Source organism: Drosophila albomicans, chromosome 3, assembly GCF_009650485.2.
Source record: "Drosophila albomicans strain 15112-1751.03 chromosome 3, ASM965048v2, whole genome shotgun sequence".
Classification (NCBI taxonomy): Eukaryota; Metazoa; Arthropoda; class Insecta; order Diptera; family Drosophilidae; genus Drosophila; species Drosophila albomicans.
Genome location: NC_047629.2, coordinates 29,813,744 through 29,838,690, shown reverse-complemented (window position 1 = coordinate 29,838,690; position 24,947 = coordinate 29,813,744). Strand labels below are relative to the sequence as shown.

General features: G+C 37.8%; 5 protein-coding genes across 7 annotated transcripts; 3 read left to right on the top strand and 2 right to left on the bottom strand.

Moving 5' to 3' along the window:
• Positions 1-269: 269 nt before the first annotated feature.
• Positions 270-1,840, top strand: LOC117571044 (exosome complex component RRP45). The gene is made up of 3 exons (XM_034253011.2): positions 270-797; positions 858-1,619; positions 1,691-1,840. The coding sequence occupies exons 1-3, from the start codon at positions 341-343 to the stop codon at positions 1,729-1,731; spliced, it is 1,260 nt and encodes a 419-aa protein (XP_034108902.1). The 5' UTR covers positions 270-340; the 3' UTR covers positions 1,732-1,840.
• A 640-nt stretch (positions 1,841-2,480) lies between these two features.
• On the top strand, positions 2,481-3,408 carry LOC117568435 (uncharacterized). The gene is made up of 3 exons (XM_034249099.2): positions 2,481-2,714; positions 2,966-3,082; positions 3,138-3,408. The coding sequence occupies exons 1-3, from the start codon at positions 2,568-2,570 to the stop codon at positions 3,342-3,344; spliced, it is 471 nt and encodes a 156-aa protein (XP_034104990.1). The 5' UTR covers positions 2,481-2,567; the 3' UTR covers positions 3,345-3,408.
• Positions 3,409-3,483: 75 nt separating this feature from the next.
• On the top strand, positions 3,484-7,165 carry LOC117568434 (heat shock 70 kDa protein cognate 1). 2 transcript variants are annotated; one of them, XM_034249097.2, is made up of 3 exons: positions 3,484-3,883; positions 4,023-4,240; positions 5,354-7,165. In XM_034249097.2, exons 2-3 carry the CDS (start codon positions 4,036-4,038, stop codon positions 7,084-7,086), a joined length of 1,938 nt encoding a protein of 645 aa, XP_034104988.1. In that variant the 5' UTR covers positions 3,484-3,883; positions 4,023-4,035; the 3' UTR covers positions 7,087-7,165. The 2 variants fall into 2 exon arrangements, with proteins under 2 accessions (XP_034104988.1, XP_034104989.1); XM_034249098.2 differs by having other exon boundaries at positions 3,559-3,883; positions 4,029-4,240.
• A 2,497-nt stretch (positions 7,166-9,662) lies between these two features.
• Positions 9,663-10,664, bottom strand: LOC117568006 (uncharacterized). Its single transcript, XM_034248329.2, has 2 exons — positions 10,434-10,664; positions 9,663-10,358 (listed from the first exon to the last, which is right to left on the bottom strand). Exons 1-2 carry the CDS (start codon positions 10,662-10,664, stop codon positions 10,209-10,211), a joined length of 381 nt encoding a protein of 126 aa, XP_034104220.1. The 3' UTR covers positions 9,663-10,208.
• On the bottom strand, positions 10,630-24,913 carry LOC117567978 (uncharacterized). Of its 2 annotated transcripts, XM_034248297.2 has the most exons (7): positions 24,221-24,909; positions 17,056-18,304; positions 15,346-15,492; positions 14,904-15,065; positions 14,661-14,837; positions 12,745-13,541; positions 10,630-10,726 (listed from the first exon to the last, which is right to left on the bottom strand). In XM_034248297.2, the coding sequence occupies exons 2-7, from the start codon at positions 17,540-17,542 to the stop codon at positions 10,706-10,708; spliced, it is 1,791 nt and encodes a 596-aa protein (XP_034104188.1). In that variant the 5' UTR covers positions 17,543-18,304; positions 24,221-24,909; the 3' UTR covers positions 10,630-10,705. The 2 variants fall into 2 exon arrangements, with proteins under 2 accessions (XP_034104188.1, XP_034104187.1); XM_034248296.2 differs by lacking the exon at positions 10,630-10,726 and having other exon boundaries at positions 12,250-13,541; positions 24,221-24,913.
• Between the last annotated feature and the right edge of the window lie 34 nt (positions 24,914-24,947).

Genomic DNA, 24,947 nt, shown 5'->3' with positions numbered 1-24,947 from the left:
CCAACCAACGATATTTTTTGAAGTAGGCAAATATTGTAATTATGATGGTTTTATTATGTTTATGAATTTATGTCTCGAATTATCCTATTAATTTAATAAATAAATTAAAATAATAAATTATTGATTATACATATATGTGTTGAGTTTTTTTTGTTTTTTGTTTAATTTTATATATAAAAGAAAATAATAAAATGATTTTCAATATCATGAATGCCGTGCTTCGATAAGTTTCAATGCATACGATTGCACTATCGAAAGTTATGATTGTGCTTGTGCGGCCCTGATTGAAGCACGTTTTTAAATGCCGGCACAAAACAAAAACGACAATTGATTGCTCGCAATGTTTATGAACGCCAATTTATTTGAACCGGGTAAATCCAAACCCGAACGTGTCTTTGTACAGAGTGCTGCGAAACAAAACACGCGCTTCGATGGCCGCAAAACTAGTGAATTTCGCGATGTAAAACTCAATTTTGGCGCCGATTGGGGCACAGTCACAGTGTCCATGGGTGACACGATGGTGTTGGCGCAAGTCAGTTATGATATCGGCACGCCAACGAGTGCACGACCCAACGAAGGCACGCTGCACTTGAATGTGGACATCAAAGGAGTGTCATATCTAGATGAAGCACAAGCGACGTACGATCAGCGCTCCCTGACACTCAATTCACTGTTGGAACGAACATTTCGTAGTTCTCGCTGCCTGGATCTGGAGTCGTTATGCATTGCCGTTGAGCAGCATGTGTGGTGTGTGCGTGTGGACATCAACGTGCTCAATCATGATGGCAATCTTTATGGTGAGCAGTAGTTCACTTCATACTTATAGCACACTTGTGATTTATTGTTATACTTTGCAGATGCTAGCACAATTGCAACGCTGGCAGCATTGATGCACTTTCGACGTCCCGATGTCTCGTATATTGACGATCAAATCCGCACGTATAGCGAAAGGGAACGGGAACTCATGCCGCTACTCTTTCTGCATTATCCCGTCAGCGTTACGTATTGTGTGTACAAAAGTACTCCACAGCCGCTGGTTGATCCCACGCTGTTGGAGGAGAATGCTGCCGATTCTATCATTGTCTTGAGCTTCAATTCATACCAAGAGCTGTGCACACTCAATGCGGGTGGCACTGCACCCACCAATGTACGCACCATCATGCAGTGCGCACACAGCGCCGCCAGAAGATCAAAAGCTCTCGTGCAGTTCGTGCGCAAAGCATTGGAGCTAGATATGGAGAAACGACAGCAATCCAAGCATGTGGCCGGTTTGATTGATCTACTTGACGGCTCATTGAGCAAATTCAGCTTCAAACGTTTGATGGAGCAAGAGCAACCGATGGAAGTGGATGCAGTGCAACCAAGCCAAGCCAGCAGAGCAGAGTCTGAGCAAAAGCCTGAGAAGATGACAATTGAAGAGCAGTCGCAAGCTGGTCAGAAACCAGCTGTCAAGGATGACAGCAGCTGGCTGCCAGAAGGAAATGATGTCACACAAGAACAGCAAAATACTGAACAAATTGTTAAAGAAAACGCAGCGAAGAACACCAAGGCTACTAAATCGAAGCCAAATCGGGGAAAGAACAAAGCTGGCAAAAAACAAGCTGCGGCCAAAAAACAAAGTATGCTTAAATCATCCCTTGTCTTTTCAATTAACACATTTAATTAAATGCTAATCCTAATCTATTTACAGATCAAAGCGATTCTGAAGAGGAGGCCACACATATCATTTGATAAATGATTGTTGCTCCGAAATTGTAATTATTACGTTTTAAATAGTTATAATAATGTGCACATTATGATGAGATGAATGTCTATTTAAGAATAGTGTTTTAAGAGTAAAAGTTACTTTATTCAAAAGTCCAGAATGAATAGTAAAATATATTTGTTTCCAAAAACTACTATTTGAAACTAAGAAATGTAGATTATTTGCATTAAATGTACTTTATTTCTTGTAATCATTTTGTTTAGTAATAATAGCATTTCCAGATTCCAAAGAAGGGTTTACATCTTTGAGTTCTGGTTGATCCAGACAAGTTGCACCAGTTGTTTCCCGCCCAGCAGAGCTTCAATTTAACCGGAGCCGCAGTTGTTGTTGTCGACGTTGAAGTTGACGTTGATGAGGTTTTCTTGTGCGTTGTTTTTGCATTGGCCATCACAATGATGGAAAAGACTGCGATGATGAACACTAGAGAGTATTTCATGATGTAATTGTTGCTAAGCTGAGACAATTGTACTATATAGTTTGAATTAATTTTCGTCGGTTTTATAGCGATTTGGTATTCAATTTGTTGTTTGTTTATCGACAAGTGTTCCAAACAACTTGAATCCGAATTCAAGGTACATTCAAGTTTGGTGTTTGCCCTCAGCCAAATATTAAGTGTAATGAGTAAATAGAGAAAAGATATTGATATTGATTTTCTCGCAATGTGTTTATCTATATACATTGTACACAAAAATGTTGTTTTATAATCACATTGATTTAAAATTCATTTTTACTCAATTTTATACAAGCTGACAACCTTAACTAAACAAAATTCTTGTGATAAAAAATTTAAAAAAATACAAATATGAATAAGCAAGGTCATTGTCAATCATCGAAGATCTTGGATCTGGGTAAATGGGATACCAATGCCATAAGACATTACAGCACCTTGCCTCGCATACAGAAGCAACTGCGCAAGGGCAACTGGGCGTATTTGAGCGAGCATCCAGAGGTATGAAAGACTTCCACACTCAAACTGGAATACACAATGTAAACTACATGCGTTCCACACATATGACCCACATTCACAGAATACACGCACGTAATTAAATTTAAATTTTTAATATATTGTTCAGTAGGCACTAATTTAATAACTAGTAAACACAACGAATATAATCAATTGATTTTATTTTTAACCATCCCAAAAATATATTTGCGCGCTTCATTTAACCTAGTTTATTTGCCATTTTATGATCATTTCAGATACGGGCAATTATACGCGTTATAATGCACCAGGTGATTAATGAGAAGCCCGAAAACATTCGACAGTTTATTGCCGATTTCTTCAATTGCTGCCACACTCCTCTGCTGGTGCCCATGGTAGGTTGGCATACTATTTAAATTGTTTACAGCATTCACAATGCATTCCAAATAGATCAATACACAATTGATGTATGTGAAGGAGCAGTTGAAACGTGGACGTTGGAGCAAATTTGATGGCGAAATGTTATTTATGGAAAGTCCATCAACACATTCGCTGCTTTCGACGGCATCAGCAGAAGCCAATGTTCATCCCGTACTCACTTATGCCCTGGTGTTCAAGAAACCAGACGAATGTGGCATAGACAGACCGCCATTCTAACTCATTTGTGGTACTTTAACATTACAATACATTGGAAATAAAGCTGTGAACATTTTGTACCGTATTTTAGCGTCGGTACTTGGGGCGAAAACGGTACATTTTATTGCGGTACCAAGTACACGCCTCAGCCTCAAGGCTGCGTAATGTGTCTAGCCTAATTACGTTAACAGTGTAATGTTAACAGTGGGCTGTTATGTTATGCTACTGTTGCAGCGCTTGCATCGATTGCAATAAGTTCGGCAGTTTTATTGTGAGGCTCGTGAGGATCGCATGTTCGAGATATTGGCAATCAGATCGATTGAATGATTCGATGAGTACTATAATTTCTCATTCTGGCAACGTGATAATATAAGGCAGACGCTGTGGAGCTGCAAAGAGAGAAAACACTTGAATTCCTGCGAATTTTGACATTCGTTTTGCTGTTCTTAATCATATCCCTATATCTATATCGTTTCGCATTCTAAACGCCTAAGGATTGGGCGTGTGAAGAAGCGAGACTGGTGATTGGTGGCAGGAGGGAAGGGAAACTCGAGTTTTAGGTAAGTTATGCTGAGATTTTGTTGTGTAACCATCCAAATACAAGCTAACATTGATTTACATCTCATTTCTCGATCATTTCACTCGGAAACTTGGGCGGACCTTGACATCGCTTTCATTGTGTTTGTGGTCTAATTAAAGCCACAGCGAGAATATGCCCAAATTACCAGCAGTTGGCATTGATCTTGGTACAACATATTCGTGTGTCGGGGTCTTTCAGCATGGCAAAGTTGAGATCATTGCCAACGATCAGGGCAATCGGACCACGCCCAGCTATGTCGCCTTTACGGAGTCGGAGCGTCTTATTGGCGATGCGGCCAAAAACCAAGTGGCCATGAATCCGAATAACACAATTTTCGGTGAGTTTGCAGTCATTCCCTGCCACCATCCACCACCTTGCAATCAATTTACTTGCCACACGTTCATGAATGAAAAAACCGCGCACAATTCGCATTTGTTTCTGTTTTTTTATTCCGATTTATTTTGGGAACTACAAAATGTAGTATATCTGGTTCTGCTATTCGGGCAGCTAAAAGTAGTTGCCTAAAAGTATTTTTTTTATTTGGCTTATTCCTCAAACAACCCCCCGCCAACACCCACTTTTGTTGCTGCTGCTTGCCGCTGCATCACCCGTGGCGTGTCTGAGACTCTTCTGCATTCATCTGTTTATTAGCATAATTTGTGTCAGCTCGTTTCTGTGTCGACATTTGCACCGTTGCACCCAAAATGAGTGAGATCTGAGCACAAATATTTACAAATAGCATATTTACATTTTATTTTATATATTTTGACTTGCCAACTGAGTCAATACCTTGAGCGCCATCTACCGTCGTGTGGATGCGTTATCAAGGGAATGCTTCTTTAAACATTTAAACTAAATTCTTTATAATTGAGGTTTGTTTTTATTTAGGAAGTTCCTAAAATAATGCACTAATTTAAGACTAAATATTAGATTAAACGACTAAAAAACGGATAAGCGATATACAAATTATTATCGGGCAATTTCTTTATTATTTCTGCGAATTTCTTTGTTCAGTAGCCTAAGATTTTGATATTGTAAACATTTAAATTTCCGTTTTCTTACTTAATCATCTCATACTCGATCTAACCACTATCCAACTATTGACGGATTGTATCTAGAATTTCTTTCAAAACTCTTCTGTTTTTTTTATTAAAGATTAAAAGATTTCTTATCAGAGCAGGTCTAATGCTAAGACTTCTTTCTTTTTCTTATACTTTCATTTCAGTCTCAGAGTCCACATAAATCTGTCCTGAAAACCCGTCCCGACCCATTGACGTTCCATACGTTTAATTCTTAGCACAATTGTGTAATTCGATATCTATATAATCTGTTTCCCGTCCACACTTTATTCGTGTTCGTAGTTAAAATAAAGATAAGCCCAACAATATTGTGCCTACACCTGCCTGGAGTCTTTTTTTGTTGCCTTCTTATACGTGGTTCCAATTTGCAGATGCTAAACGTTTGATTGGACGCAAATACGATGATGCGACGGTGCAGAGCGATCTTAAGCACTGGCCCTTTGAGGTCATCTCGGATAATGGAAAGCCACGGATTCGTGTGGAGTTCAAGGGCGAGAAGAAGAGCTTCTACCCAGAGGAAGTCTCCTCGATGGTGCTCACCAAAATGAAAGAGACCGCCGAGGCATATCTGGGTGGCGTTGTCACCGATGCCGTTGTCACGGTGCCCGCCTATTTCAATGACTCGCAGCGCCAGGCGACCAAAGATGCGGGCGCCATTGCCGGACTCAATGTGCTGCGCATCATCAACGAACCGACAGCGGCAGCCATTGCCTATGGCCTGGACAAGCACGACAGCAGCAAGGGGGAGCGTAATGTGCTCATTTTTGATTTGGGAGGTGGCACTTTCGATGTCTCGGTGCTCACCATTGAGGATGGCATCTTTGAGGTGAAGGCCACCGCCGGCGACACGCATCTGGGCGGTGAAGACATCGACAATCGTATGGTGAATCATTTCGTGCAGGAATTCCAGCGAAAGCACAAGAGAGATCTCACCCAGAACAAGCGGGCAGTGCGTCGTCTGCGCACCGCCTGCGAGCGTGCCAAGCGGACGTTGTCCTCATCCACCCAGGCGACCATCGAAATTGATTCGTTGTTCGAGGGCATTGACTTCTATACGTCGGTGACGCGTGCTCGCTTCGAGGAGCTCAACGGGGATCTCTTTCGCGGCACAATGGAGCCGGTGGCGAAGGCGTTGCGTGATGCCAAAATGGACAAGGGTCAAATCCATGATATTGTGCTGGTTGGCGGCTCCACGAGGATACCCAAGGTGCAGCGATTGCTGCAGGACTTTTTCAACGGTAAGGAGCTTAATAAGTCCATTAATCCCGACGAGGCGGTGGCCTATGGCGCTGCTGTGCAGGCTGCTATACTGCATGGCGACACCTCGGAGGCTGTGCAGGATCTGTTGCTGCTGGATGTGACTCCACTGTCGCTGGGCATTGAGACAGCTGGCGGTGTGATGACAACGCTGATCAAACGTAACTCCACCATACCCACCAAGCAGACGCAGATCTTTACCACGTATGCCGATAATCAGCCCGGTGTACTCATTCAGGTGTTTGAGGGTGAACGTGCTATGACCAAGGATAACAATATTTTGGGCAAATTTGAGTTGTCCGCCATTCCGCCGGCTCCGCGTGGCGTGCCCCAAATCGAGGTTACATTTGACATTGATGCGAATGGCATTTTGAATGTGAGTGCAGCGGAGAAGTCAACGGGCAAGGTAAATAGGATTACGATCACCAATGACAAGGGTCGTCTGTCGAAGGACGATATCGAACGCATGGTCAACGAGGCGGAATCGTATCGCCAGGCGGATGAGCAGCAGCGTCATCGCATCGATGCCAAGAATCAATTGGAGTCCTATTGCTTTCACATGCGTTCCATGCTCGATGACGAGCAGCTGCGCGGCCGCATCAGTGACTCGGATCGCAACACCATTCTGCAGAAGTGCAATGAGACCATCAGCTGGTTAGATAACAATCAGCTGGCCGAACAGCAAGAGTTCGAGCACAAACAACAAGAGGTGGAGGCCATCTGCAATCCCATCGTGAACAGACTCTATCAAAATGCTGGCATGTCAGCACCCTCGGCTCCAAACGGCGCCAATGGTGGATCAGGAGCAGGCGGTGGCGGTGGTCCAACCATCGAAGAGGTCGACTAGATATCGCCTTTGCTTTGTTATAGCCCTACAAAATTTTCAAGTTGTTATTTTCAATAAAACATTTTGTTGTTCAAAGTTGTCTATCTTTCGTATGCTTTTTCGACTCTTCTCGTTTTTGCATAATAATTAGCTAAATTGAAAAAACCCGTCAGTTTTGGAATAGGTTCATATATATGAACTTTGATGAAGATTACCTCTAAGCTGCCTTTCAAGTGATATTCTTTTTGCTTTCATTTTTTCAGCCTTCTTATTTATTATGAAAATAGGAAGAGGTCGTCTTTTAAATTAGCTAAATTGAAGTAGTCCGCCAGGAAGATTACTTCTAAGCTTTTGTTTTAGCATTCTCATTTATTATAACAGTAATAAAAGGTTATCTTCCACACAAAAAATGCCTACAGCATAAAGAACCATATTTTCCAGTTATAAAGAAGATTTCTTCAAGCTGTGCAAATAGCAGTCAACAACTAGACGGACAAACAAACTATTTTAGTCCAACTCTGTAACTCCCTAACATTATATATACTCTTGTATCTTATTATTCTTTAGCATTCTTTATTCAGATCTTAATGTTAATTCACAAATATACGTAGTCTGTGTGTATATGCTGAAGTATGTTGTGTGTATATGAATGCAGTGATAAATTATCAGATATAAATCGATAATTAACTCAACGTTATGTACAGACTGCTTAACATCCTAATATTATCCACGTTTTTTTGAATCAGATTATCATTTGCGATTAAATTCGCTGCTTTAAAATCAATTGAACATTTGTAAATGATAAACATGAAAGTTTGCTATAAAACTTTTGGATATGTTCTTCTACATCTTGTACAAACAGATTTCACAATAAAACATATAGCAACATTACATTAATACAACAAACACATATCCGTTAATATTGTAATATATGATTATAGATAGTACTATTTGATTAGGGTACATTTCCATTATTATTGTATTCGCATGAAACTCCAGTGTGGAAAATGCACAAATGAGTTTGTATTACACTTATTGTAAACGACACTTCATCATTAAATGACATATCTGCTTTTGTTGTTTATGAATATAGAGTATAGAATTCAGTATTGTACAGAAAACACAGCTATCTCTAATCGCGTTCTAAATCGTTCAATCAAGTTCTACAAATGTACAGTACATACAATAATTTGATCTAATTTCACGCATGCCTCGAATGATATTCGAAATAACTGACCACAGAACAGATAATTTTTGTTTCTTTTTTTTTTATCGAGTATTAGTCCTATTATAAATACTATTTATTAGGTATAATTATTTTCATCGCACTCGCTAGGTATACGTATACCATAGAATTATGAATGTATATGTATAAACTGTATATAAACCGATTTTATAAATTCATTTGCGTATATTTAATCAGTACTAAACTTTAGGGTTTGCACTCCTAAACTCGCATTAACAATTAACTATTATAATTCATTTATTACATACATACGTGTAAATATAATGCTTATTCCTAAATCGAGTGTATATACTCTCGGCATATGTGTGAGTTGTGCGTGGTGTGTGGCTTTTGATTTGGATGTGAATGAGTCTATACTATATGATAGATGAGTTTGGGGATCACAAGCATACGAGTAATTTACCTTTCGAATTTGTCAAGAAAAAAGGTATTAAGGTATTAAATAAACCAATAAAAAACAAGTAAGAAAGCTACAGTCGAGTGTGCTCGACTGTAAGATACCCGCTACCCATTTTGAATAAAAGCATTATATTTTGCGGTATTATTCTCAAAACATACCAATTATACTACAAAAATACTAAAAATATATTTTGGGGTATTATTATTAAAATATACCAAATATACTAAAACACTAAAAATATACCAAATGGTATATTTGGTATATCGATATAGTACCGCATTCAAAATATATCATAGACGGCACAATATACTAGATTGTCGGCCAAAGCAACTAAGACCCCTAGTAAGTAGGCGTTTTTGCCCATACAAAAGTATTTCTTTAATAACTTCGACACTTTTTATCTGATTGCAACCAAATTTTCAGGAATCATAAATACTTTACTTATTATTGTATATACCAAAATTCGCAATTCTAGTTTTACAATTACACTTGTTATTCGATTTTTTTGATTTACGAGGGCGGAAGTGGGCGTGGCAAAAATTTGAAACAAACTTGATCTGCGTGCAAACATAACAAATGCTGTCGAAAAAAAATTATTATTCTATCTCTTATAGTCTCTGAGATCTAGGTGTTCATACGGACGGACGGACAGACGGACAGACACACAGACGGACATGGCCAGATCGTCTCGGCTGTTGACGCTGATCAAGAATATATATACTTTATATGGTCGGAGATGCCTCCTTCTACCTGTTACATACATTTCCTGCCGGCACAAAGTTATAATACCCTTCTACCCTATGGGTAGCGGGTATAAACAATGTAATTAAATTTATATCATCTAAACTTAACTCAAACAAATATGTATTTCAATTTTTATTAATTTTAATGCAATGAAATTTAAATTTCAACTTTGTAATGAATACATTCTATGATATAGAAACCATTTGAATAAAATTTGTAAAAATTAATCAGAAAACATTTAAATTATCGAATTATCTCTAGAAATTAAAATCAACTTTCTCGGCATATGAAATAATTATCAATTTCTTAGAGTCGCCATTTTTAAAATTTAATCTGTGCTTGCTTTTATTATGATGGTGATGATGATTTAATGTTGTATAATTTCTACAAAACTGCGTGAAAATACGTATAAAATGTGTGAAGATGTTTGATGCATTTATACTACAACTTCGAGCACGAATTTATTAAGAATGGCTTGACTGATAGGTTGGTTAGCTCTTGCCTTTGATTAGGAGAGACGCTTACTATGTTACACATAATCTAATTGGCTAAAACTAAACACGTTTGACGTTTAATTCAATGAACTAACAATAAGCTTTAACTGAACTCCAATACTATATGTATATAACGCTAGACTTTCGATAGATTTCGTGCCCATACACTATACTATACTATATAAGTAATATACTATATGTTATGTGTGTACTATGTATACAGGACTTGTGGATCGCTTCAACGAGATCGCGTTCAATTTTAGAGTGCCTCAGTCGATGAGCTACAAGGACCATTATAGCCATTAGTATTGGTTGCTGCCGTTGCTGTTGTTGTTGCTGCCGCTATTGCTGCTGCTGTTGCTTTGGGTTGGATAAGCTGCTTGTAAGTGGACTCAATTCTGGGTGGATACTAAAGCGTCAAATGTGTGTGTTTTTAGAGCCACATGCTGACATCATCTTCATCAATTGCTGGCATTGGACTCACCTCCTGGTTCTCATCGAGTGACGGCAGCAGCTCGTCCAACGAATTGGGCGTTAACGGACTGGGCGTGGCCATGGTGACGCGACTAATGGCCCCATGTTGCAGCAACGCTTCGCCAATGATGATCTGCGGCTTGTTCTGTGTGAGATGCTGCTGCTGTTGCAGTCGCGCCAATCGCAGCTTCATCTCCTGCCGTATCTCCTTCTGTTGCACCTCCTTTTCGAACCGCATCATGCTGTAGCTGCGCACCGAGGAACTTGTGCTGTGCACAGACGCTAGACTTGGTCTTCGAGAACCTGCAAAGTGATCACAAAAAGAGAGAGAAAGAGAGAAATTATATTAATTGAAATTAAAGAGGACAATTGGTATTACTTAAAGCTAAGCGAGGCAGAGGCAGAAGCAGACATAGACAGAGCAAGATAGTAATAGAGAGAAAGAGTGTCAGAGAAAGAGCGAGAGAGATAGGGGCAGGAAGAGAGAAAGAGAGCGTGACGCGAAAGAATCGGTGAATCGTGAAAAGGAGAGCTTTAGAATCAAACGCTAGGAGCAAAGCATTATGTCTCAAACATTGTATGTTAAAAGCAGTTCGAATTGAGCAAAAAATCAGGCAATAAATTACGTATACGTAATAAAGAAAAGAGAGAGTTAAAGAGATTGGAAAAGTCTTTCAAGAAATTTGGTAATAAGACTAGAAATTGTTAACAAATTTGTATTATACGTTAATTGTTAAACATTTTAAATTTGAAGAATATTCTTTTTGCTTGTTCTCTCATATCAAATCTTAACAAGTGAAATGATAGAATGGAATACTAATAAATATATAGAATATTTCGAAGCATAATGCGGGTATGAAATGTTATCCAATATATTCAAAATATTATTTTGTATTTTGCTTACGTATTGTAAAGTTTTATTTTATTATGCTTCAGAGAATTAAAGCGATATTAGATAATTAGGATTGGAATGCAGAAATGAAATGCAGAAATAATTTTTGTATAGGTTAGGAATGAGCGAGAATTGAAAGAGATTTGTTGACCAAACTTAATTTAATGGAAAGCATACAACTTCAAGCGCTAGCGAAGCGTTAAACTATGCTATACAATACTATAACGATATATGACATCAAGTAAATATTTTAGATGAAAGTAATTTGATTTATATATACACAAACAGCTTCATTCAAATAGAGAGAAAGAGAGGTAGAGGATAAGAGAGAGCACATATTAAAGAAAGTCAGCGAGTCAAAAGGATTTGTGGAGGGATTTGTTATCGTCTATCGATAGCTGGGGAATCGACTGGAGTGTGCATGGAAAGGAAAACATGCAGTTATAAATTTTAAATGTGTGTAAGTGTGGAGTGTTTGTATTGGTGTGGATGTGTATGCTATATATATTTAGTTAATTAAATTATGGTGTTGTTAAATTTCTAGAAACAGGAACATAATCACCGCCATATTGCTTCAATATCACCTTGTCAAGATTACAGTTCTTCATTATCGTTAATTAAACGGTCGAGAGAGAGGTTAATAAGCCGTTATTTATCAGATATAATATATGTATATTATCACTTAACACTTGGGTCTGTTGGTGTATGTGTGTGTCTATGTGAGTATATTATTGTCATTTCAAATTATTTAACACAATTTGTTAATCACTTTCCCTAACGCTTTTCTTAAATTCTATTTTGTCTGTGTGTGTGAGTAGCTGTGTAGTGTGTGTTCAGTATTTATGTAGTTTTTTCATCAACCAAAAAAAAAAATATAATGAACAAAAAAATAAACGAATTTGAAACAGAGATTTGGAAGCACACTGAACATCAATCAATTCAAACATAAAAATTTATTGTTACAAGATCAAGAGTTAAAGTTTTCGACAGTTTAATCAAATTTACGCTAATAATTGAATGCAAATGCGATGAATTTGAAATGAGCCAATGTACACAACAAAGTGAGCCAATGAACCGAACAAATACATAGCTTCAAGTTTATTTATGCTGTGGATCTTTCATCTTGATATATATAACGCTAACATGCTTAGCTCAAAGTCCAGAACATAAATATCTTTGGCTATATCAAGACAATAACTTGGTTGACAGTGTAACGATGTTATCGAATGAGAAGAGGTTGAGAAACACACAAGTCAAACGGAATTTGCTCAATCGAAACACACACAGCAAAATTGAACTAGGGTCACACACACACACACGCACAGACGCACACACGTACAAAGACAGACACACAAAGATCAGGATTACATAGTGGTGGGGCAATGTGATGGATGATTGATGATGCTTGATGTGTGTGGAGTTGATTTACCGCAAATCTGGGCGTTTCACTCGCCGGCGTGGGCAGGGCGCCAATATGCAAATGATGCACGTCAGCATCACAGTTGTAAGGACCACCACCAAGACCAAGACCACCACTGCCACTGCCATCGCCACTGCCAAAGCCACCGACACCGCCACCGCCACCGACACCGCCTATGCTATTGATATTGCACCCATCATTATCATCAACATTATGCTCATCATAATCATCATCATCATTGTCATGTTCATGGTCAATGCCATTCATGCCCAAGAGGGTCCTAAATCTATCCTGATTCTTTGATTTCGCCGGCGACAGCTCGAAACTGAGCAGATGCCGTTGATGATTCAATTGCTTCTGCAGTTGACGGTTCATCGACAGCGTGCTCTCGCAACTGCGACAGCCGCTGCCACCGCCAACGCCGCCAGAGCCGTTGTTATCGTCTAGAGTATCGCGCGAATGCTGGCTGCATCCGGCGCCCGATGTTTGACGCGATGAGGCGCGTGAATTTTGCTTAGACACCGCCGTTATGTGACACGATATGAGCAATATGGCGGCCGATCTAGCCGCACCTGTACGCGATGTCGACACAAGTATGCCCTTCGAACCGCCGCCGCCGCCACCACCGCCACCACCTGCATTACCGCCACCTCCGCCGCCTCCACTATGATGACCGCCGCCAGTGCCAGCGTTGCCGGGCAGACCGCCAGACGAGGCGCGCCGATTGCCAAAGGAGCCTATCGAACCCGTCGACCGAATGCTGGAACGCGACGACGGACGTGCCGAGTGCACTGTCAACGGAATGCCTGCAAGCAAAATCGCATCAATCAATTGATATCGAAAACAACCACTTTGTTGCTTTTTAATACAAATATTCTAAAGAATAAAATAAATAACATTCCAAAGCAAACTATAAATATAACAAATAAGTAAACTATTGTTCAATTACAGATTCTATTTAATTAAATATATTTTTCAGTTTTTCAATGCCCATAAACAAATAACACTTTTTCCAACTAACAATTAACGTTTGCCAAAGGTTGATTTTCCTGATAAAAGTAAACCAAAGTCAATAATAAAACATTCTAAGAAAGTAACATGTATGAAAGTTACAGTCGATTGTACTCGAACAGCGCTGTATTATTCTTAAAATATACTAAATTAATATACCACAAAAATACTAAATATATACACAAGACTTATTTTTGATATATTTATAACTATATTTAAAATATACCATATGGTGCGAAATATACCAGATTGTCAGCCAAAGCAACTAAGACCCATAGCAAGTAGACTTTTTGCCCATATAAAAGTATTTCTTAAATAACATCGACAGTTTTTATCTCAGGAATCTTAAGTACTATTCTTACTATTATATGTACCACAAATCCTGCCTCTAGCTTTAAAATTACGCTAGTTATTCTTTTTGTTAATTTGCGGGGGCGGAAGTGGGTGTGGAAAAATTTCAAACAAACTTGATCTGCGTGCAAACATAACAAATACTGTCGATAAAAAAATTATAGCTCTATCTCTTACAGTCTCACAGATCTATGTAGATCATACGGACAGACAGACAGGTGGATATAACTAGATCGTCTCGGCTGTTGACGCTAATCAAGAAAATATATACTTTATGAGGTCGAAGATGCCTCCTTCTACCCTTCTACCCTATGGGTAGCGATTATAAAAATAATGCAATACTTTGCTTGTTTGTATCGAATTTTGTACAAAATGTAAATTAAAATGCAGGATTGTTTTTTCTACATTTTGAAAATAAAAAAAATTAATTTTACATAAAATGTATCTTTATATTTTTCAAATAATTAAATCAATCGAAAAGAATTAAGAAATACAAATTTAAAAACAAAAATTTCAAAAATTTACCAACAAAAATGTATCAAAGCTGTTGAGATGTTTTGTACCTGTATCACTGGAGTAGAGAATGGGTGGCGGTATGTTGGCATCGCCGAAATTGCGATGCCGCGGATACTTCGTTTTACTGAACAGATGCAACACCATGCAAATGAGACCCGCGAGCACCGCAATGCCCGTTGAGACGCCCAGCAAAGTGGGCAAATCTGAGCTTAGTTCGCTGAGATCTGCAAGAAATTTATTGGGCAATATTAGAATAAATAGCAGAGTTAATTACATTTAATGCTGCTGACCTGGTGTGCAGAAGATGCGTCTCGTTGGCTTCGTATAGCTGACCGAGTGGTAGCCACTGGCACATTGGCAAATCGCATTGTGCCTCACCTGAACACAGAGAGAGTTCTCATCGTTGTAGAGGCATGTCTCATCGTAGAAACACTGATCGCCTAGTTTTTTAGCTGCAGTGGAAACCAATAAAGAAATTCACAAATAAATAAGTGTATAGTGTTAGCTATTGCTTATTTATTTAGTTGTGGAGTTTCTTCAAGTCATATAACACACTAGGAAATAAATAATGAGTTTAAAAGCTTGTAATTTTATTTATTTGCTAGAGGTGTATATAAAAACATAGCTTAAGGGGTATCTTCTATAAAACTGCTGAAGGAACTGAGAGGAATGAGTATTCTTACAAATACATTATAATATATATAAATGTAAAATATATTGGTAATATCTTACGTTTGGCGCAACCTTTCACAGGTCCCAGCTGCACGGGATAATTGCGCTCACAGCTGCAGGTTTGTGACTCCTTTTCACAGGTGACGTGCAACAATTTTGCATCACATTTCAGCTCGTTGCATGGCGCTCCAATGTATTTACCTTTCGCTGTAATTAAATGACAAAATCAGAATTGTATTTCTATTGTGCCCTCAATGAAATACAATTGTGTGAAGCGACCTTTTGCCGCAATTTTAATTATATTTATGTATTCCTTTTTGTCTAAAAAGGTTAACTGCAATATATTAGATTTCCTTGACCTTTCGAGCTGTTTGCCTTTTCAAATTGTTGGCTGATTTTGCGGTCAGTTGCCATGCCCAAAAAATTTAATACCCCAAAAGATCATAATTCTCATAAATTGCACAACAGCTGCCGAGACTCTTTCGACTTTCGTCCTTTGTGTTCTTTTTAGAGGATTTTCGGACTGCATCTCAGCAATGTTGCCATGTTGCCATGACACCAAGTTTCCATGTTGTTGCTCTGCTACATTATTTGCCAGATTCCAGTTGCCAGTTTGGCGCACTGAGCCGCAATGATTCATGGGCTTATTCAATTTATTTTGGTCAAGCTGCGGAGCTTTCAGGTGCTCTCTTTGAAAGGTCAACATAACAGTTCATAAATGTGTGCGGAACCCACAAGCTTAGTTATTAAATGGCATTGCGCTTGTGTGCCTTGCAAAAGGCTTTAGAAGTGATTATCCCAAAATGTATTACATTTTATAAAATCACATTAACCAAATTACGTTTTTAGCAATATAAGTTGATTTTAATTTCAACTAAGTTGTCTATAGCAAATATTTAATTCAAATTCAATGTATCTAAATACAAATTGTATTACAACATTCTATAGGGTAGTTTTTAATGCAGACTATTTAACAAGATATATCTAATAATAATAAATATCTCTAATACTTAGTGAATAGTAAGTTTCTACAGTTTTCTATTAAAAGTGCTTTGATATTTATTTGATTTTTTTTTTCTTTATGCATAAGGAAAGTGTCTTATACAAAATGAATGTTACTTGTAGTAACTTACTACAGACGATATTTCTTGATAGTGATGTAATGATGATTATATATTTTCTAGAGATTTTCTAGTCTGTAACTCGAATAAACATTTCTACTAGAAGGACTCTGGAATAAAATACTGTAAATATTTCATATGAAATTTTCGAATTACTAACCCAATTTAATTTTTATTTTCACACATTGTTTACTATTCTTTAAGCTTTGTTTTGTAAAAGAGATTTCGTTGTTATTTATTTTATATTGTGATACAAAAGTAATCTTACTATAAAAGATATTTTTTAAATTGTATATTTCTCTACTTAATATTCTCTGATATGTATTTCTTTACTTCTGAGACTCTAGATTAAAACATTAAAGAAATTTACATAGAAAATTCTCTAACAATCTTTCCATGATATTCTTTTGTATTAAATGCATTCCGTTGTTATTTATTTATTCATTTTGTTTATAAATCAAACTTTAATAAATTATGTGTATATCTCTACTAGAGATTTAGAGTAGTACTTCTTTAAAATAGAAAACTCTATTACAAAAATTTGTAACTTCATATAAAATTAATATTTTAAATTTTTTTGTATTAGTAAACAATTTTTAGTATCCTTTCAGTCTCCTTCTCATATATCACACTCTATTTGTTAACTTACCTGACTTATTATTAATCAAGGCCTCAATATCGTCTATATCATCCGGATAACTGGCATCGTATTCATCTTCAGGCACGTGGGCGACATCACGTTTCTCAATTTGTGCGTTTTGTTGCTGTTGCTGTAGCTGTTGTGATTGGCTTAAGGCTAAAGGTGTTGTTAGATTAGATAGGGCGGGCGTGCTGGCTGTGGTTGCAACGCCGGCTGCAGCTGAGGCATGCAGCATTAGATAGCCATAGATGAGCACAGCCAGCGTTAGATAGTGTCCATTGCCTTGGCACAATTGCAGCCATCCCCAAAAAGCCATGCGAGTTCTATTACTACTACTATTGTTGTTGTTGCTCTCAAGAAGATGCTGCTGCTTTATCTGTAGTGGTTGTTGTTGTTGCAGTTGCAGTTGCTTGTAAGGCGTGGGCGAGTCAATGGCCAGCTGCAGCGCCGTCAGCTGCAAACGCTGCAGTAGACGGTGTAACGTTAACTTCGCCATTTTGTCATCTTGTGGCAGCTGCCTCAACACGTTAGCAACTTTATGACAACTTTTGCCATTTGCTCTGCTTGCAATGATATGTACTTCTTCTTCTCCTTCTGCTGCCACTTCCTCTACCACTTCCTCTTCGTCTTCCACTTCCACTTCGTGCTCTTCCTTTTCCCCTTCTTCTTCGTCTTCAATGTCTATGTGTGATTTTCTATGTTCAGTTTGCTTTGCTCTTTACTATGTTGTTGTTGTTGTTTGTTTGCTTTCTTTTGGGTTTGTTTTCGCTTTTTCCGCTTCGTCTGCTTGGCAAATGGCCACAAACTAGCGCATATTACGTATACGTAATACGTATATTACGTATACGTCATGCAGTCCGCACGCAATGCCGTTGCTTTTGCTGTTGCAGTACAAGTTTAGCCTCGCTGCTCTTGTTCTTGTTGTTGCTGTTGCTGTTGATGTTGCTGTTGCTATTGTTGTTGTTGCTGCTGTTGCCTTTGAGTGGCAAACTTGGCCGCTGCCTGCGCTGCATGATAATTTTATGTAATTTGCTCTCACGGCAAAATTGTTTGTGATGCGGTCATCATCATTACGGCTTTTTGCATGGGCTTACGAATTTTGTGGCATGGCACCCGCTCAGTGTTTTAGCCAACAAACATCCGCGCCAATGCAATGCGTTTGCCGCTGTGTTGCATGCGCCGTTCGCCTCGTTATTTGTGTTTTAATTTGATGCAAGTTTAAGATTTATTACACGAAACTTTCTTCTCTTGTTTCCAACTGCAAATTAGAACAGAAAAAAAGGTCAGCTTTATCAATGTGCCAAATACATAAAAATAGCTTGACGTGAAAGGTAAATAGAAGCATCAAAATCTTAAAACATGCCACATCTTGATTCTTTAAGTGAAAATTATAGGTGAACAATAGAGTTTTTCCAACATAATACTTTAAGCAAATAAATACAGACATAAAAAATAATAGAAATGAAAAATATATTTTAATAGTATAATTTATATTAATCCCTATGCGTAAGGAAAGACTTTTATCTCTTGACAAATAAATCATTTCCCTATCTGCATAACTACATAAATAATATGGCTGCCATTTAAAGCTTACCCCGATAAATCATAAATGACAATATTTCTATAATTATTCACATTATGTCAGGCCTTTCTCACATCTTTGTCACCAGTCGTTGATTATCAATAAATAACGAATTTTTTTTAAATTTAATTTTGACAGAAAAATATAGAATTTTTAAATACGCTACCTATAAGACAAAAACTTTCTAAACGTAATGAAACTTGGTTTCAACAAAGAAAAATGAACAATATTTGCTTGCCATTCTATAATAATCTAAAAGTTAAACAAGAATCAGTTTATTAGATCAGAAACTCAGACGACGAAACGAATATTGCATTGTATATCTATATTCTATATGTTTCTTACTAGTTAAGCGATATGGAAGAAAAGATTTCAAAAGGAATCTTAATATAAAATTCTATATATATTCGATTCTTAGTTATCTCATTCGAGTTATTCTTATTTTTCATAGTTTATTACATGATATTTATAAACTAAATTCTGAATTTCAACTTCGTTGCTGTTTAAATGGTTTTTCTTCAATTAACCAATGTTAATAAGTAATTTAATTCCAGTATTAATAGAGTGCAATGCCGCAAAGTAACCGCAGTTCATTATTGTATAATCGGTATGAAAGCATTTAAAATAATTTGCGGTTTAATTGCAGTCGGACATTCGGACTCCAACGATGTGCTTCAAACAGAGTGAAAATCCTTTAAATCGGAGTACAATAATACTTAGTGAGATTATAGATTCAAGTGTATCAAAAAGAAAATCATCGATCACAATCGCTAGTATGAGGTTGGCCACGAATCCTCCAAGATAATGAATTCACGGTCTTGTTGCAAGAGAAATTCACAAGTTTAATGATGGGCAGTCGAAACATGACAGCTCACCAAAGCGACTATAGCTATTCCCCAAGTGAAGCTGCCAGAGAGTGTGAATGGTTGCATTAAAGGCGCCGTCAGTGCCGTGAAAAGTCAGAAACATTGCTTCTGCTGCTTTTGGGCATTTGCTGCAGTTGCCAACATAACATGATTAAAAGTCAAAAAAGATGGTTGAGTTCTCGGAGCAAAATCTGCTGGACTGTTCCACTAAAAGAATCTGGGCTGCAAGAGTTGTAGTCTCCATGAAGCTTTGCAATAAGTTGAAGAGAATCATGACATGACATGACACATGCGGATAAATGTCGCTTTAAAACGAAATCACATTGGAATGGTCATCAAAAGAGACGTGCAAGTCAAGTTGGATGACGAGGCAGCTCTGGAGGCAACGGTGGCTTTAAAAAGTTAAATTTCTGTAACCATCGTTGCCACACATCTACAGCATTATCACTTATGTGTCTACACTAAAGTCTGCAGTGGCACACCTTGCATTTATCATTCGATTCTTCTGCTGCTGAAAAATTCCTGGGGGAATTGGGAAAAACCCGCATACTTTCGTATGGCGCCAAGAAGCAACAACTTGCGTAGGATCGCTCATACGCAGTGTATCCAAAGCTTTAATGATACTAATAACTTAAAGGGCAAGACTTTAACAAGGCGATAAATAACTTCAAGAACAAGCAAATTCAAATCTTCTTGAAGTTTCATTTATCATGCAAAGTTTACCCGCATATTATTCACAAGTAACCGCTTGAAATATATAACATCTTCAATCATTTCTATAATTGTAATATGACCCGTTTATTCTTCATTTATTTTATTATGGTTAGTCATCGAAAAACGATCGATGCTATTAAAAGTAATAGCAATAGTTTCTTTTGTTTTGTGTAAATTCAGATTTAGTGGAGAGGCACTGTGTAACGTATACTCTTGTATGTAACTTTATATATCAATTACTATTACTATTATGCAGAGCAAGTATCAATAAGGCAATCAAGGCCCTAAACAAACAATTTCTTGTAAAAAATAAATTAAAGAACGACATCTACAGACGAGTGCCATCGATCAATAAAAACAAAGCAGCGCGGTACTATTCCTAAAGTATACCAAAAATATAATTTGGTATATTGTTGTACTACTACTTTAATATGCTCTATATATAGTATAGAGTATAAAATATACCAGATGGTCAACCACAGCAATATTTCTATTCGATTTTTTCGATTTGTGGGGGTGGAAGTGAGTGGAGAATATATTTATAACAAACTAGAACCCCGTAGAACAATAAGAAATTATGTCTAAATAAAGTTATAGCTATTTTACAGTCGCCGATATCAAGGTAGTCACGCGAACAGGCGAGCATGGCTAAATCATCTCAGCTGATCAAAAATATATATACTACAAAAAGACGAATTAGACGCCTTCTGCCTGTTACAAAGTATATTTCCAGCTGACACAATGCTATAATACCCTTATACCCTATAGGAAGCGAGAATAAAATGTGACGCAAGATAAGTAATCAGAGCGGTGACAGCTTTGTTATGGTCATTGAGGAATTCACGAGATTTAGATACTAAGCCTTACGTAATTAATAAAGTAGATTGAAAAGAAGAACAATAGAAACAGAGGAGACGGTATTAAAAGATAAAACTAAATGCGAAATGAATAAACGCTCAGAACACTCACATACATGTAAATGCGAATACTATCAAGAGAAAATCTAACAGAAGTGAAAAAGAAAATCGCAAAAAAATAGAAAATAGCACAATGAACTGACAGAAACAGAAACTGAAGCCAAATGAATGAATAAAATGTCGCAGATAATACAAGTAATAAATTAAGTTCAGCACATTATGCAAATGATGTGAAAAATAATAAAATTTAATTGGATGCCCAGATAAACTAATGAAACAATAATGAAATGCATAAACGTTCTTATCACATTTAGCCGTTGGATTCTATATACTGGTATCCCATATCCATAAATAGCAACTAGGAGGCGACAACAACAACTGCTGGTAATTATAATGCTGCACAGTAGAAGCAACAACGTGAGCCAACAATTGTTTAATAGCAACAACAACAACATCGGTTGCCACAATAGTTCCATTGTTTTCCATTCAAAGCCAACATCCTGACATTGCCAATGCCAACTAGAAATCCACTGCGCTGCGGCAAACATAAAAGCCACTTCGTACCCAAGTGTTTGTATGACATGTAGTGTTGCACAAACCACCCAACCACCCATCCACCCATCTACCACCCACTCAGCAGCCGCCAGTTACAGCAGCTCGCTTTCTCTCTCTCTCTCTCTCTCCCTCTACGGACCACCGCTACCATCGCAAACTGAGCGCACAGACACCCAGACAATTGCATAGACACTTCCACCAACTGCCACCCGGCGTTGAATCAGCTTAGCATGGCAAAAGTGTGGCAACAATCTGAATCATCGTTTTAGTTGCCTCTTCATCCTGCCTCTGCCGTCTGCCGATTGCCTTTGCCTCTGGCTCTCGACAACAGCTGCGGCTCTGTCAATTTTAATATCTCTTGCTGATGCCTTAAGAGGAAAATGTGATAATGTGCTTGTTCTAAACAATGCATAAATGGCATAAAAATAGCCTGCTCTCGGATATGTGAAGAGTCCTACGTGTGTGCTTTGCAGCACACTGTTTTCTATAGATAACGAAAATCATACTCTCGAAAGCTATTCATTAGGTATCATCCTACGTATCTATTTCTATGAATATCCTAATTGCTTTACGCTTTTATTTGCACTGACTCAGAATAGCAAATACAAAATGCAAACAGACAAAAGAGTCACAGAATCGCATTGGCAATATTAAACCATGTTCTGTATTATATACGAGAAGCAATAAAATAGCAAGAGGTTAGTAAATATTAAACTGATAGTCAAGGTATCAACCCTTTTTTGAAATATTTGCCTAACTTTGAAATTTGTACAGAAACAAATTCTTGTTCAAATATGTAATAAAATAGGAATGAATATAAGTTTAGCAAAGTTGTAAAAATTCAATACAAAAATTTTACAAATATTTTAAAGTTAGAATAAATGTCAAACTTTTTTTTTCGGTCATAATAAAATACTTTTTACTCTGAGACTCATTCCATAACTAAAATTTGTATTACTCTGCGTAAATTTCGAATATAACATAAATATTTCTGTTTAACTATTCAACTAAGACCGAAAAGAAGGAACTTGCAAAAACTTGTATTTAAATCACAAATAAAGCCGTATAATTAATGTTAATGTAAAGCTCTTAGCAAATAAAAATCGTTGATGAAAGCACACTCATTGGTCATTTAATTAAAGCAGTGAATAAACGGTTTACATAATTGCACCCACAAGAAATTGCAGAAAGTGAGAGGACAATTATTATAAGTGCAAGAGATATTTTAACGCCTCGACAAGCCATTAAATAGTAGTAACAGCAGTGCATAACCCGTGACGCTCTTTGAGTGGAAATTCTAATGGCGTAGGAAAAGCGGAAAAAGCAAATTCAATGCAGCACGCACAACAATAAACAGCTTGGGCAAAGGCAAAGCAGGTGAGCAGGCAAAAACAAGGTGAGATGAAGGGCCGACTTTTGCTTTACTGCTTTACTGCTTGACTGCTGTCCAGCAACGCTCCCACGTTTAAGATAGACCGATGGGAAGAAGCAGAGTGTGCGAGACAACAGAGAATGAGAATGAGAACGAGAACGACAACGAGAATGAGAGTGAGAGCAAGCTTAAAATTTTTTGGTAACGGAAGCAGCAAACGCAACGAACTCGATTCGTATTTGGCGACGCTCGTCTCGTGAGAGTGCGCGTCGTGCCCATGAGAGCAGCGACTGCTAATACATATACATATATATACGTATGTAGTATATACGAATTTTTGAAGCATGCATTTCTGTGACTGTGTTTGTGTGTGTTTTTGGGCACTGATAAAAGTAAATTTACATGTGATGCCGACGCTGCTGTTTCTGCTGCTGCTACTTCTACTGCTGCACACGCCTCCCATCCCCGCCGCCTGCTACTTACTTCAGCAGACGCAGAGCAGCGACTTCGGTCACGGATTTGACTTGTTATGTGTACATGTTTGTACGAACGTATGTATGCGTTGTATTTGTCGTTTAAAATGTAGGTTACACACAGCGAAATGTCTACTTACACACAGACACACGTACACACATTAGTCTTGCATACATTTTGCGCTGTTTTTACTGTGAGTGCACTTCACAAAACATGTCTTTCAGTGGAGTTACAAAGTGCTCTCCAAGGAAGCAGTCTATCTATCTTTAGACTAGATATTTCTGTCATACGACAGCATGTAGCTCGAGGGCACTAATCTTTTCAATTTACGAAGGACTATTGCATAATTAAGTTAATTAATTTGCCTTTACGTCTTTTCTCGCTGATACTGAATACTGAAATTTCCATAAATATCCAAGCTAATCAAAACTACACATTATTTAATAAATCACAGGATACTCATGCGCTTTTCTAGGCACATCAATTCAGTGTCATCCATCAATCAGTTATTGATAACTTCAATCAATTTGAAAACGTAACAATAGCTTCTTGCTACGCCAACATCATCATAGAGAAGAGGTCAGTTTATGTAAAAATGTATGTAAAATATGTATTCGCTAGCTATACATATGTATGTAAATTGCCTATAGAAGAAGACAACAACAACAACAAGGAATACTAGGCACGCGCTTACCATAGAAAACTCGAATTTAATTTTCGTTCAAATTTCCGGTCTGCCACTTGGCATAATGATAAGATGCGCAACACTCACGAAACATACAAATCGCGTAAGTATGCGAAAGTGCGCGTTTGCGTTTTAATCGCAGATTAAATTCATTTTTCTATTCCACTACATTACGGGACACTCCACAGACACACGCACACACACACACCCACTCACGGTAGGATTTTACAGTTGAGCGCAAAAACAAAATGCAATTAAATCGTAATGCAATTTTATTTCTTTTTTATATATATGTCGCGCACTTGTACGGTCACAACAGTCGTACTTTAATCCACAATGCACATCCACGTCTTGCTGCACGTCGTGCAATCGCACTAAATCATTTATAGCACACTTTTTGGGGCTACAATACATACATTTTGCGCGCGCCTGTATGTGTGTTTCTGTGTACTTTATGTATAGTTGTGCATTTTTCATTCGTGTTGTGTTGTTGGTTGTTCGCTCGGTACACTGACACTGCACGTTTCGTCACGACGACCCTGTGATAACGACGCTGTTGCTCGCTTGGTGGTTGCTTGGCGTCTGTTCAGCTCCTAGCGCAGACAGCGGCCCAAAGGCTCGCTTCTGCTCAAAGTGGCCAGCAATGAGAGTGCGCCATCCAACAGCGAACAGAGAGCAACATAACATAGCTATGTTTACACTTCACTTTCCGTATGTTCTTTTTATATTGTATACG

Coding starts and splice junctions, on each gene's coding strand:
- LOC117571044 (XM_034253011.2), top strand. CDS start 341: ATGTTTATGAACGCCAATTTATTTGAACCGGGTAAATCCAAACCCGAA. Junction 798..857: donor TCATGATGGCAATCTTTATG/GTGAGCAGTAGT, acceptor TATACTTTGCAG/ATGCTAGCACAATTGCAACG. Junction 1,620..1,690: donor AGCTGCGGCCAAAAAACAAA/GTATGCTTAAAT, acceptor ATCTATTTACAG/ATCAAAGCGATTCTGAAGAG.
- LOC117568435 (XM_034249099.2), top strand. CDS start 2,568: ATGAATAAGCAAGGTCATTGTCAATCATCGAAGATCTTGGATCTGGGT. Junction 2,715..2,965: donor ATTTGAGCGAGCATCCAGAG/GTATGAAAGACT, acceptor TGATCATTTCAG/ATACGGGCAATTATACGCGT. Junction 3,083..3,137: donor CTCCTCTGCTGGTGCCCATG/GTAGGTTGGCAT, acceptor CATTCCAAATAG/ATCAATACACAATTGATGTA.
- LOC117568434 (XM_034249097.2), top strand. CDS start 4,036: ATGCCCAAATTACCAGCAGTTGGCATTGATCTTGGTACAACATATTCG. Junction 4,241..5,353: donor TCCGAATAACACAATTTTCG/GTGAGTTTGCAG, acceptor TCCAATTTGCAG/ATGCTAAACGTTTGATTGGA.
- LOC117568006 (XM_034248329.2), bottom strand. CDS start 10,664: ATGATGCGGTTCGAAAAGGAGGTGCAACAGAAGGAGATACGGCAGGAG. Junction 10,359..10,433: donor CACTCGATGAGAACCAGGAG/GTGAGTCCAATG, acceptor TTGACGCTTTAG/TATCCACCCAGAATTGAGTC.
- LOC117567978 (XM_034248296.2), bottom strand. CDS start 17,542: ATGGCGAAGTTAACGTTACACCGTCTACTGCAGCGTTTGCAGCTGACG. Junction 15,066..15,345: donor TGTGAAAGGTTGCGCCAAAC/GTAAGATATTAC, acceptor TTTCCACTGCAG/CTAAAAAACTAGGCGATCAG. Junction 14,838..14,903: donor ACGCATCTTCTGCACACCAG/GTCAGCAGCATT, acceptor AATTTCTTGCAG/ATCTCAGCGAACTAAGCTCA.